Below are 14,059 nucleotides of genomic sequence, written 5' to 3'. Positions count from 1 at the left end.
TAACAAAGCATCAATACCGATATCCTGGTTCCCAAATCCTATAGTTATCCAAATTCCAAGTTCCAAGTAACTATATACAAATTACAGATACCTACTAGTAAACACCTAGGTATTCTTATTATAGTAGTTTGGTAGTTATCAAATTTCATTTAAATTTACAATTGTATTGAAATAACTTAGTGTAACTAACGAATAGTCTACTGAAAAATGTTTAACAATTAAGTTAACGTGTTGTAATTATCAATAAATAAATTTAATATTAAAAAGTTTTTGAAATAATATTTTGATATTATTAACCATATACATTAGATAGAGTAATATGTCCAAAGAAGTAATGATGACCATAACTTCTCCCACAACACCTGTTCAACAAGGCCTGTTCAGAAAACGAAGCAGTAGACCAGTGCACATAAAATCATGGACCATCATGTTGAACAAAAATGGGTTTGTCCGGTGCCATCTCCAGCATTGTCGATACATAGCTTATTGTATAGACGACATGAGAGAGCATTTCAAAACATGTCGTGGTGAAGTAGCTGGAAATTTTGTTTGCCCAACGTGTGGTGGTCAAACAACATCGCAAGAAGCACTTGATTATCATAAACAAAACAATCATAAGGATTCTGATGTAATGTCAATTATAATAAAACCTACTCTCACAGAGCAACAATTAACATTGTGGACAACTGATATCAAGACTCGTGGATATACTCAATGTTTCATGCCTGATTGTCATTTCATTAGTTACAAGATTTCTGAGCTTGAACAACACTATGAAAAGTGTCTTGGTGAAGATCCAGACACATCCTCTAAGTTTTTATGTCGTCATTGTAAAGGTTATACATCTTCACAACAAGCTCTTCAATTCCACCAAAACAATCACCATAAAGATTTACTGTTTCCTATAAAACAGGTAAGATTGTGTATTTATTAATTTATTATCTTATATCTACCTAATACAAAATTGCTTACTTACGGTATAATTAATAATAAATTAACAATCTCAATTAAAGTCTAAGGATTTTATTTTGATTTATTTGGTCTGCATAAGTCATTTATCAAATATATTTTACTATTTTAGAACTTGCAATGTTTACCACATAAAAAAATCTTAAGTGTGTTTTATAATGATATTATATCATTTTTATATTTCATTTAAGATTTTATAAGATACCTGTACTCTGCGCTATAAAAGTACATTGTATCCCGACTAAAGTGCATTGATTCTGTGTATTCCTGCAATATTGAATGATTTGAATGGCATAAAATGGGGAATTGGGTTCTCATAACAGTTGCTGCTATCAGTTTACATGCGCAAAATAGTATATTTCTCTTGTGGCACAAACATTGTGTATAACATTTAATTTGAATATTTCTAAAAATTCCATTTACTATTAAAATTACTATCCCAGTAATGAATCTAAAAGTACCAATATACTTATGTGAAATTTTTTATTTTTTATTTCAGGAAAAAAAAGATGATCTTGATGAAGATAATAAAATAAAATCTTACCCAATGGGTCAATATGGACATCCAACATCAAGTTCTACAAATCCTGCTAGCAAAATAGTAACTTATTCTCAATGGAAAATGCAAGAAGATTTAGCTGATACTGAATCTATCTGTTCTGAGGTGAATGTTAACAATCCAACTGATACTCAAATTAAAGAGTGGATAATAGATTTAAAAAATGGTTATGTACATTGTAATCACAACTCTTGCAAATACATGTCATTTGATGTAGACGATATGAATGATCATTTTGCTACATGCTTTGAACCATATCTTGACGATGAATTTGAATGTTCTATTTGTGGAGGTAGAACCACATCATCAAATAAACTAAAAACACATCTTTTGCACCATCATGAAGAAGGTTACAAACACTTAACTGAAGAAGAGTGTGGTTTCAAATTAGTTGAAACTGAAGATGGTCTGGAGTTGCAGTCTGAAAATAAAGAGCCTATAAAACGTAAAACTGAAGAGGTTGACGAAGAATATGAAGAAAAACATTCTGTCAAACGAAAGTCATATGATATACCCTATAACCATTTAACCAAATGGCGTGATGAATTGCTACGGAACAAATTTATACGGTAAGTCAACAATATTATCATTTTATCGATTATATTATCAATAATTCTAATATATATTTTTTTTTAGATGCACTGCTTCAGATTGCAGTTATTTAGCTTTGGATATGTTAGAAATGAAACAGCATTCCGATGAACATGTAGATAGTGTTTACTGGTCATTTAAAGATCGTAATTTAGAAGACAGAGTTGCAAATTACTGTGATGCGTGCAATGGTCATTTCAAAAGTGTAAAACATTTAGATGGCCATAAATTAGTATCACATAATAGTAGTGATACATCCAATATAGATAGTTTGTTAATAGAAAACAACGAAGAAAATATTGAAGACGATGAAGAAATTGAAGAAATTTTTTAAGTATTAATTTTGATTCAATTTGATTTTCTCACATACCTACATTAAGATTGCAAATGCACTTTTGTGTTTAATTATCTCATATAGGCCAAATGTTCAATATTATACCATTGTTTTTACTATTAAACTTATGTATGTTCAATATATTTAATTTATTTATTTCATCAGTTTTGTAATTTCTCAAAAACAAAAACAAGACCAAATTTTGATATTTACTATTGATTTTTTTTTTTTGCATTTTTTTTTTATTTCTTCAATTATCTATTCAATAGTTTTTAATTATGCTGTTTATTAGGAATCATGTTAGTTTCTTCAGCTTATCATTTAGTGTATTTTAGTACATTCACTTTTATAAATATTGAAACCATATTGAAAAATTTATTGTACATTTTGTGTGTAATTATAAATATTTTGTATTGTTCTATATAAATATAAAGTGATTTTAAAAAATCCCATCATAATAACTTCACTGTTAATTTTTGAAGTATACAATTTTTATTGTTTTTATTAAAATGAATAGATATTTTATGTAGAATGTACAACATAATATAACCAATAGATTTTCATATAGTTTTATAATTTTTATCAATTTGTTTGTAAATTAATTCAATTTGATCTCTGTAATAAAAATTCAAGATGATACAACAATTAATAATAAACAGTCAATACCACAATTACTATTGAAAATCATATTTTTGAATACAAATGGTACTTTAATCTTTTTTCGGAATATTGTTTTAAATTAAACTATTAACTGAATTTTGTTAATTTGAACTTATTTAATTAAAAATACCAATTATTTCATGTGGTTAGTTATTTATATAATAAGTGAAAAAATTACACATCCAAATTTTTAGAAAATTGTATTTCTGACTAGTTTTCAAATATAACTTTGTGATGTACAATACAATCTTAACACTTATGTTTAATTACATTTTTTTTTAAATAGAACACTATTTTAAGTTTTAAAGCATTTATAAAGAGAAAAAGCAGGAAAGTGGATGTCGTTCTGTTGTAATGTAGGTTACAAGTGGGTTACTGTAATGGATGGAATTAAATTTGAATCCAATGATATTATATCATTGTATACAAAAAACGATTCTGAGCGGAAACGGTTTATCTTTCTAGGATATATTATAGATTATAGAAATTTTTAATTTTTAATTTAACTTTGAATGCTTATAAAAAAAAATTATGACTATATATTTCTTTTATTTTTAAACTGCTATTGTAAAAAAAATGTTAGGAACCTTGTATTTAAATTTCAAATCTTAGATATAAAAGGAAATTTTTTTATGAATTTATAGCGCAAAATAATTTGCGAAATTTCGTTATTTTTACGTATGTTGTCAAAATTAAAATTGGGACATTTTGTTTGTGATAAAGATTGACAAACTTGTAAGGAATCTTGTATTAAATTTTTAAATCTTGGATTTAAAAACAAAATTTTTGATGAATTTCTAGCTTAAAATAATTTGTAAATTTTTGTGATTTTTACGTATTTTGTCAAAATTCCAACTTTGAATGCTTATAAAAAAAAATTGTGACTATGAATTTATTTTATTTTTTAACTGCTATTGTATCAATATGGTAGGAACTGTGTATTAATTTTCAAGCTATACAAATAAATTTTTATTGATATTAATTAAAAAAAAAAAAATAATGATCGAAAATTGCATATGCCTATGAATAGTTCAATTTAAGTCGAAAAGTTTTGAAAATTGCATGGTGGATAGAATATACTTATATAAACATTCGATGAAATTTTCATGTATCGATGGTAATTTGTTTTAAAGTTACATCAAAAACCAAAATCGATTTTGTCGAAAACTGATTGTGCGTAAAATTTCCCGTTTTTCCCTTAATTTTTAGTTTGTTTATCCCAATTATTTAGAAAAATATTTAGAATTTTTTACTTTTGACCCCCCAAAGTACCAACTAGATTTAGTGAAATGAAGAATGTGTTTGGTAGTTTTTCTATATCAATTTATTCTACCATTTTTTAAGAGTTGATATAATTTTAACAATGTTTTTTAAAGAAATCAATAGTCATTAGAAACTGTTGAAAAAGTTTCTCATGAGTCTTCAACTTTGCTAGGCAGTGCTATGGCTAGTAGACCATCTTTTATTTTTAAAAAATCTTAAGGGCAACATTAGTACTAAAATTGTATAACAAAATATATAGGATATACTGGATATAAGACTGATATAATGATAGATGTGGGTTGAAGATCCCAAGCTAGCTGTAATAAATGTTTACAGAAATTCATTAAATAATGAAAATATAGTCACGATATTTTAAAAGAATACATTTTTGAATGAAATTTTTTTAAATTTTAATGAAAGTTGTCAAAAATTGATTATTATTCTCTATTTCAAAATAGCTAAGTGACAACATACATTTTAGATTTTGAGCGAAGCGAGGACTAGCTAACCTAACCATGATGTGTGAATTTTTTTTTATGTTTTTTATTTTAATTTTTTTGTTTCTGTTATCACGTTTTGGGGCAGTAAAAATGCTTCGATTTCGACTTCAGGACCTTGTTTGAAAATTTAATACAAGGCTCCTAACATATTTTGACAATAGCAGAGGAAAAATAAATGAAATACAGAGTCACAATTTTTTTTTATAAGTATTCAAAGTTTTTGAATTTTGACAACATACGTAAAAATCACGAAAATTCACAAAAAATTTTTTTTATATTATATTATACTTCTTTATATCCTAGGCAGATAACCCGTCTTCTTTCAGAATCGTTTTTCGTCTACAATGATATAATATCATTGGATTCAAATTTAATACCATTAATTACAGTAAACAACTTGTAATCTACTGTACATGCGTACAGCATTGCGACATCTACTTACTTATCTGCAGCTTATTTAATTTTAATATTTACATATTTAAGAATAGAAAACATAATACCGATTTCATTATAATATAGTTCTTCTGAAATTTAAAAACAATAAATTTAGATAAATCCACATTCTCTTTTACGATTAATGGGAGTTTAAATTTGACAATATTGAATGTTAGTTTTCAAACAATTTTAAATTGTTCGAAATATATTAATCGTAAAAACTTGTTATGTTCTACTATTCGGAATAGCCGGAAGAGTTTTTAAATTTCTCACAATTTATGTAAAATCATTTTTCTTTCAAATTAAAGGTATGTATAATAGGTATTAAGATTAAGAGTAAGTGAATATTTTTAAAAGTAGCCAAAGTAGGTACTAGGTAGGTATGAAATATAAATGAATTGTACCTAATTGTACATACAATATTGTTCTATATTGTAGATTATAAAAGTTGCTTTATAATTTATAGTTTATACAAAATATGTTATAGGTACTTATATCCTTTTGTCATCCGCTTATTGCGCCAATGGTATTACTATCAAAGTGTGAACCTCTATAAATTCTCAATGCATTTTAAAAATTATAAATATTAATATCATCATTATTTGGCTTTCAAAAGCATTTCGAAAACGACGAAAACGAATAATATAAATACTTTTTTTTTTTAATTTTCAGAAATTAACCTATGACGAAGGATATTGTGATGCAATTTCAAACATTACTTGGGTAGTTGGGTGTAAAAAATAAAAATATTAAAAAACGAAAAAGTCAAATGTATCTCTATTATTATCTATAAATAAGGTACAATATTATTCAAATTATTTTAAAAGAGTTATAGGTATCATGTCTAGGAAGTGTTAATATGAATAGTTATTTTAAAATAATTTCAACAAAAAATCGACATTTATTTTATTAAAAACTGGTTTTACATAATAATTATTACCGTTTTCCCTACCTAAATTTTATAAATTATTTTGAAAAATATGTAGGTGGATATTATAATAGGTAGGTATTCACTCAATCATTAACATAGACACTAGGAGGGGGAAAATCGGACATTTGCCCCTCCTGCCTTTTCCAAATTTTTTTTTAATGAGAAAACGTTAAGAAAATTGGAAAAATATTTATTTAATTTCTTCCTAAATTGTCCAAATTCAGGAGAGTCTGGTTAATTGACTCTCCTAAAAAAATGTCTGTGCAGGGAGTCTATGATCACAAATATATTAATATCTCTCTATAGTCACTTATATATTATTATAAAGGTTAGGTTATAATATTATTATAAGTCGATAATAGCAATATTATATGACATAATAAAAATTACACAATCTTTTTGGGATAAATTATTATTTTACGTTCACGGAAAAAAATAATTTGGTTATAGTAAATGGTTGTATTATTTTGGTTAGCTGAATTATATAGATGGTTATCTTTACCTAATCGTTTAGTTGTTAGTATCAAAAGTATTTAGTTGGTCTGAATTAGATTAAATAGTATCTACAACTATAGTATATAGTTAAATATTCGTTAAAACCATTTTAATAGGTTCCAGCTACAATTGTAGTATCCAAAGACCAAATTCGTTAATTTACCCATCTACTTTAATCACTAGTTAAAACTTAAAAATATCTGTGGCTTTACATTACACATTTTTTTTTTAAATTCAAATCAAATATAGCTTCCGATGAAATGAAAAAAACTTAATTTCAAAAATACACTTACAGTAACCTTACTTCTTTGAAGTATTAGAACAAATATGTAGAAAAAAAGGTTCCCAGATAAATAATTTACGCAATGAAAAGTTGTGATAAATATTTATGAATATGACCAATAATAAATACTTAATACAGATATACATATAGTTAAATAAAAACATATCTAAAGAAATATCAAATATTCGAAAAAATCTATTGACGTGAACAGACACTAGGCAATACAGAGATATTACTGCAGGCACCTATACCTAATCTATATAATTATAATTTGTGTTGCACAATTTTGTTCGAGTGTTTTCTGCAGTGTATAATAGGAACATCAATATACCTATATTAGATATTTAGGCTGCATACAATAAATTATTGTGTATTCATGGTCTTATCAATAATTGTATTTTAAACATATTTGGGCGAGTCAAATCGGAAATTATTATATTTTTTTTTTTATTGAACGTATAAACATAAAAAAAAAATTATTTCCGATTTGATCCGTGATCGGCATTGAAATAACAGAGCATAATATTAAACACTTCACACTTGAATATTTTACTATCTACATTGTCATTGATCGTTTTCATTGTATATTCTGAGCTGAATATGTCATGAATCGATTTTACTATGTGTGTTTTTTTAAATTTTTCATCACGTTTTACAGTAATTATTATAGACTACGTTCAGGGTCGACTTATTAAGGGTAGAGGGGGGGGGGTTGCTCTGAGTTACTAATATTTTAAAATTTACATTGTTTTAATCCTATCATCACTCCCATCCACTTATTTCCTACATTATAAACATTTTTAATTTTTAGATTCTGAGCGGAGCGATAAATGTATTCATTTTACCATGATGTGTGTTTTTTTTTTTTTGTGACTGTCATCACGATTTTGGTTTTTGATGTAACTTTAAAACGGATGACCATAGATACATGAAATTTTCACCGAATGTTTACATAAGTATATTCTATCCACCATGCAATATTCAAAAATTTTTGACTTAAGTTGAACTATTCATAGGCATTTGAAATTTTCGATCATTATTAGTTTTTTTTAAATTAATATCGATAAAAATGTATTTGTTGGGCAGAAAAGCTTGAAAATTTAATACAAGGCTCTTAAAATATTGTTACAATAGCAGTTGAAAAATAAAAGAAATTCATATAGTTACAATTCTTTTTTATAAGCATTCAAAGTTTGAATTTTGACAAAATACGTAAAAAGTTCAAAAATTCATAAATTGTTTTAAGCTAGAAATTCATCAAAAATGTTCTTTTTAAATCTAAGATTTGAAAATTTAATACAAGATTCCTTACAAATTTGTCAATCTTTATCACAAAAAAAATGTCCACCGGAAATTCAAATCAAATTTTTATTATCATTTGAATTTCAAATATTGACAAAAATTCGTCAAAATCATGAATATTTGCAAATTATTTTGTAGTTCAAAATTCAATTCAAAAATAAATTCTAAATAATTCTAAATTCTAAATTTTATGTTTGAACATTTATGTTTTGTATTTATTTTGTTGTAATTTTTAAATATTATTCACGATGACTTAAAATTTATAAAATCATTATATTATTAAATTATTTACACATTGATATTTCCGAATGCAATTTTTTTTGCACAATTACTTCAACCTACCTAATGTATATTATTCCAGGGCTCATGTACTTATATACCAAATTTATAGCTCACTCTGCAATTTTTATCTCTATCCTATAATAATTAGCAAATGCTATAAAAACCGAGCCCTGTATATTACTAATATCATGATGGTAAAAATATAAAAGGTAATTATTTAAATAACAAAAATGTTGGGAAGTGCCTAGAAATAAAAAAGGCTGATAGGACACAAAGGAAATCTTCGCTTAGAATCATTTTTCGTATATCATTGTAAAATTTAGCCCATCAGTTTACCCCTTTTACTTTTTAGACACCTACTATTCATTATTTAATAGATTGGTACTCACTTGGCCGCTTTTCTTTGCAATTCAAAAATAAATACCGTATGACTGTATAATTTTCACCAAATTTTCTTGTTCTTATTTTAGGTACATGATATAATTTAAAAAATATCTAGGCTCTCTAAGCTACTTATTTATGGACATTTTAAATTGTTTTTAATTCAATTTTTTCTTTATTATTAAAAATATTGTTGTCAAAAAGCTTGGACATATAAATATACAAATTCTCAACAGTTTGTTATTGCGAGAATTTAAAAATTGTTCTAATTAAATTAATATTGAAAAAACATTTGCAAAGTTTCTACTTTATTAATGGAGTTGAAATCAGTGATGAAACTATTCTAGGGCTAGATGGGGCAGTGCCCTGGGGCCCCAGAACTTAAGTCTTAAGGGTTCTTGACACCTTGAGGGCCTATCGAGAGCCTATTATCCCAAACATTTTATACCTACTAAATATTAAAAGTAATTATATTGATAATAAATAGTTATTGATAAATTTGCATGTAAATAATTGTAAGTGCTTAATATACTTACACATAATAATTAAGAGGACGCTACACCCGCATAATGTTGTCTCCGTCTTACAAGTGCGTAACATAGCAAATTTTATGCTCAGCAGATCACGTTTAGCTCTGTTAGTTTAAAATTTAGAGTAAACTGACTTCTTACAAAAATTAAAGGTATAACATTATTATCGAGGGCATGACGTAGGCTTTTTATTATATTTTAATTTTAAAGTGAGTTTTGTGTATTTTAAAATTTAAAATTGTTTGTATAACTTAAAATACACATAACTCACTTAATTTACTCTAAATTTTAAACTAACGGAGCTAAACGTTATCTGCTGAGCATAAAATTTGCTATGTTACGCACTTGTAAGACGGAGACAACGTATGCGGGTGTAGCGTCCTCTTAACTAAATTAATAACAATAAAACAGTTTTTTATTTTGTTTATTTTATTTTGTCTATTAATTATCTCATAGTTTGGTTCAAGCTGACTAAAAATTTCAATATGTAGGTATATAATATTTTTAATTTTGATTAAAATTTTATTGGTCTAAATTAATTACTTCCCCAGGGCCATTTCTTATCTTGTTACACCACTGGTTGAAATTTAAATTTTGTCGAAACTGGACATTTAACAAAAAATAATGATTATTTTTCTAAAGATATTAAATTGTTATTTTATAATAATAAAAAATCGAATCATAGGCTTAGTCATGAAATATTTGAAAAACGTGTTAATACGTGTCTGATTATAACGTTTTTTCGGTGGATACTGTTTGCAGGCGATATTGGAATAACAAAATATAATTTACAATTATATATAACTGTAGCTTGTAGGTGCATAATTTAACCATTTTTGTTATAAAATTTTAGAATTATTATTTGTAATCAATAAAATATAGTAGATAACTACCACCTTCTCATATATTATAATATAATATTCTCTGAGCGTTTCCGCATACCACATGCAGTGGGTTTGGTACTAATTAATTGTATACATATTTGAATATAATATTTTTGTGTTCATGAAGATAATGATTTTGAAATAGTAAATCAAGATTTTTTCAATACATTCATTTTATAATTTTATGTTTAGAAACTATTGGTAGGTATAAAAATTGAATACGTAAGTAAGTATATTAGGTACCTCCTACTCGTATACTATAAATTGTGCATTTAAATAATTAAGATTATTATTATATAACCTAACCTTATTTGTATAAGGAAAAAATTGTTGGCCAGTTTTCATGGCATTGTGACTTTACCTATTTACAGTGGCGCCAGGCAGGTTAGCAAGTATAATGCATCTCGAAGGGGATGGGTGTATATCATTGCAGGTTTCATAGGGCAGTTTATAAATGTATAACATAAACTATAATTTCTTGCCTTCAATCTCTCAATTCCTTTTCTCTTCATTCCCATCTATCTCCATTAATTCTCCGTATTAAGTCTATTCTTTTTAGGCTTAGCCAATTAGACTTTAATATAATTCAGTTCCCAGTCATGTGGGGATTCAAAGTAACGAGTGCCCCGATTCCTTAACCAAATCTTCCTCAAATTTTATTAGTCCTTCTTTACCCCCTCTTCTACGACGTCATTTTTTTAATTATTGGTCTGTTTACTGGCATAACTTATCCACTAAATTTGCCTTCAGATTGAAATTTATTGTACCCAATATTACCAATAATATATTTGGTTCAATAAAGTACGGCTACTTAGATCCTCTATTATACAATTTAATCGTTTACGTATAGGGCATCACTTATTACCCTCGCACGCTTATAAATTAAATTCCCCTTTTTGCACTCTGCATATGGATGAACATATTTGCGATTTGTCGCATATTCTCTTCAATTGTCCCTCATCTCTTTCCATTAAGCGTCAGAGCCTAATTACTTCTCTCAATTCCTTGAATGTTCCGTTCAATCTCCACTCCATTTTAAACTCCTACTCTGAACAAGTCATTATTATTATTATTTCTTTTATTCAGGAGGCTGGCTTTATTATCTGAGTCTTTTTGTTTATATAATTTATTATATCTTTAGCTATTTATAATTATAACTTAATTTTACTATTATTCTATTGTTTTCTTTTTTTTTTTACTTATTATTTGATTGTTAATATTCTAACGAGTCTAACGTATTGTAATTGTTGAGCTAGATTTAAAATAAAAAGCTAAAAAAAAAAACATAAACTATAGTCAGATAGTCTATAATAATTAATTTTCTTGAACTATAGTTATTATAATAAGTGAAAATATTTTTATAAATAAAAAATTGGGTGTTTGGGTGATTAACTTTTTGAAACTGCATTTATACATAATACTGCTATAATATTACTAGATACCTAGTAATTCAGTACTATAATCTATACCCATTATTAAGGTTAAAATATTAGGTACACAATACATATAGCGGTATTAAACTTTTTTTCCATAGCCCATAGGTCGTTATTGTGTTCATAAATTGTCTGACAATAAAACGCAGAAAAAACGCAAACCCAGAGAAGCACACCTTGCCAGCTGCCACATCCAATACCTCATACTCGTATTTCAGAAACCTCAGAATCTCTCAACCTGCAGCATCCAAGCTACATCTTCAAAATAAAAACTGGATTTACTAATAATATATGTACATATACCAATATTTTGCAAATTGATTATTAGAATTTTAGAATTATAAAATGTTACAAGCTAAAAACCATTACGGGTTGCCAACTTCACGCAGCCCGTGATTGTGTCCAATCGATTCAAAAACCCGAAGTTTTCTCTAATAATTTGAAAAATATTTGCACATTTTTAAATCAATTGGACTAATTCGAGTGACCAATTTGGTTGAAGTAATATTCGATAGTATACCTATGCGATGTTTATGGCCAAAAAAATTAAAGTTATCTGTAGGTTAATAGAATAGTTACGCGTGCTCGCATAAACAGTATAATAATACCATTTGTTAACCTATCTTTAAATTCAACGACAGTCCCACGGGGGGGGGGGGGGTACACCTATTACCTACAGCAAAATGTAGCCCCTCAAAATTTCAATTTACAAATTTACAAAACAATTTTTTAATTTTAAAAGTATGTACAATATTCAATAATAAAATAATATAAAATAATGATAATTTATAAAATGTACCTAAACAGGCTCAAACCCCACCAGGGATAAAAACAATGAGATAATATTATTGATGAATTGCAATATATCTGTAGTTGCACTGTTAAGACTGTTAAGAGTACGTAATAGTGATATTTATTGTCTCCGTCTTACTAGTGCGTAATATAACAAATTTACGCTCAGCAGAATACTATTGTAGCTCCTTTAGTTTAAAAATTACAGTGAATCGAACTATTATGAAACTTGATGGTATAAGAACATACATTTTTAATGTACTGTATATTATATGCTCATAACTCACATAAAAATTGAATTATTGTAAAAAACCAACGTACAAACACAGATAATGTTCTTACCATCAAGTTTCATAATAGATCGATTCACTGTTATTTATAAACTAAAGAAGCTACAAGTGTTCTGCTGAGCGTAAATTTGCTATATTACGCACTGGTAAGACGGAGACAACAAATACCACTGTTACGTACTCTTAAGCTCTGAACACTGAACAGTATACAACTAAACAAATATCATAATAATTATAAATAAAAACTTACTTACGCAGTTCTACTTCTGAGGTATGTTTAATTTAAATATTTAATAGTATTAATGGTTATTAGAGATCGGATGTTTATAAATTACTGGATTAGCATTTTTTTTTTCTCGAAACCATAATTATACTTGAGTTTGAGTAGTTGAGTATATGATACCAATTCGATTCATGAAGTCTAAATTACTAATATGTAAACTTATTTTGCATATTTGAGAAATTAAAAATTGTACATAATTATCATCATTTTAGATTCTGAGCGGCGCGGAGCGAGGAATATATTGATTTTATCATGATGTGTGTTTATTTTTTTTTTCACTTTTTTGTATCTGTCATCACGTTTTGGGGCAATAAAAATGCTTCGATTTTCGAACGAGCAGAAATCGAAAATCTAAGCACTTTTACTGCTCCAAAACTTGATGATAGACACAAAAAAAAACACATGCACATCATGGTAAAGGTAAAATCAATACATTCCTCGCTCCGCTCAGAATGACAGAATCTAAAAAGATACCAAATTTTTTATTATTAATAACTCATAATATAATATATTAATATTCTGTATATTATATTATATACATATTAAATAGTATTTAATAGCCATGAGTTATGCAATATTATGTAAAGCTTTGTATTTGTTTTGTTATTTTACCTATTAATATTTATATGACGTGTTGGATTGCTAGGAAAATGGCGGGTAGTTTTAAAGGAAAGGTTTTTATATTGGTTATTTTTAAACCCCCCCCCCCTCCCGGAGCATCTTTGAATGTAAAAATAAAAATATTATTATATAATATTTACATCGTAATTTAACATAATTGAATACCATTGTAACTTTATTTTTTGAGGCCATAATAAGAAAAAAGTACAAAGTTCTGATTAGACCGGTAGCACTATACGCC

The 14,059-nt window shown here is 26.8% G+C and overlaps 1 protein-coding gene across 1 annotated transcript; it reads left to right on the top strand.

Annotated features, from left to right (window-relative positions):
• Window positions 1-20: 20 nt before the first annotated feature.
• LOC107173939 (uncharacterized) lies at window positions 21-2,665 on the top strand. The gene is made up of 3 exons (XM_015524692.2): window positions 21-913; window positions 1,469-2,097; window positions 2,165-2,665. The coding sequence occupies exons 1-3, from the start codon at window positions 320-322 to the stop codon at window positions 2,451-2,453; spliced, it is 1,512 nt and encodes a 503-aa protein (XP_015380178.2). The 5' UTR covers window positions 21-319; the 3' UTR covers window positions 2,454-2,665.
• Window positions 2,666-14,059: the final 11,394 nt, after the last annotated feature.

Source organism: Diuraphis noxia, unplaced genomic scaffold (assembly GCF_037042655.1).
Source record: "Diuraphis noxia isolate RWA-SAM2 unplaced genomic scaffold, SU_Dnox_SAM2 contig0002, whole genome shotgun sequence".
NCBI lineage: Eukaryota > Metazoa > Arthropoda > Insecta > Hemiptera > Aphididae > Diuraphis > Diuraphis noxia.
The sequence above is the reverse complement of the archived record's forward strand: the minus strand, read 5'-3'. Positions and strand labels throughout refer to the sequence as shown.

What these genes read in the sequence shown, in the direction of transcription:
- LOC107173939 (XM_015524692.2), top strand. Translation starts at nt 320, where the DNA reads ATGTCCAAAGAAGTAATGATGACCATAACTTCTCCCACAACACCTGTT. An exon ending in TACTGTTTCCTATAAAACAG is followed by an intron (nt 914 to 1,468) that starts GTAAGATTGTGT and finishes TTTTTATTTCAG; the next exon opens with GAAAAAAAAGATGATCTTGA. An exon ending in CTACGGAACAAATTTATACG is followed by an intron (nt 2,098 to 2,164) that starts GTAAGTCAACAA and finishes ATTTTTTTTTAG; the next exon opens with ATGCACTGCTTCAGATTGCA.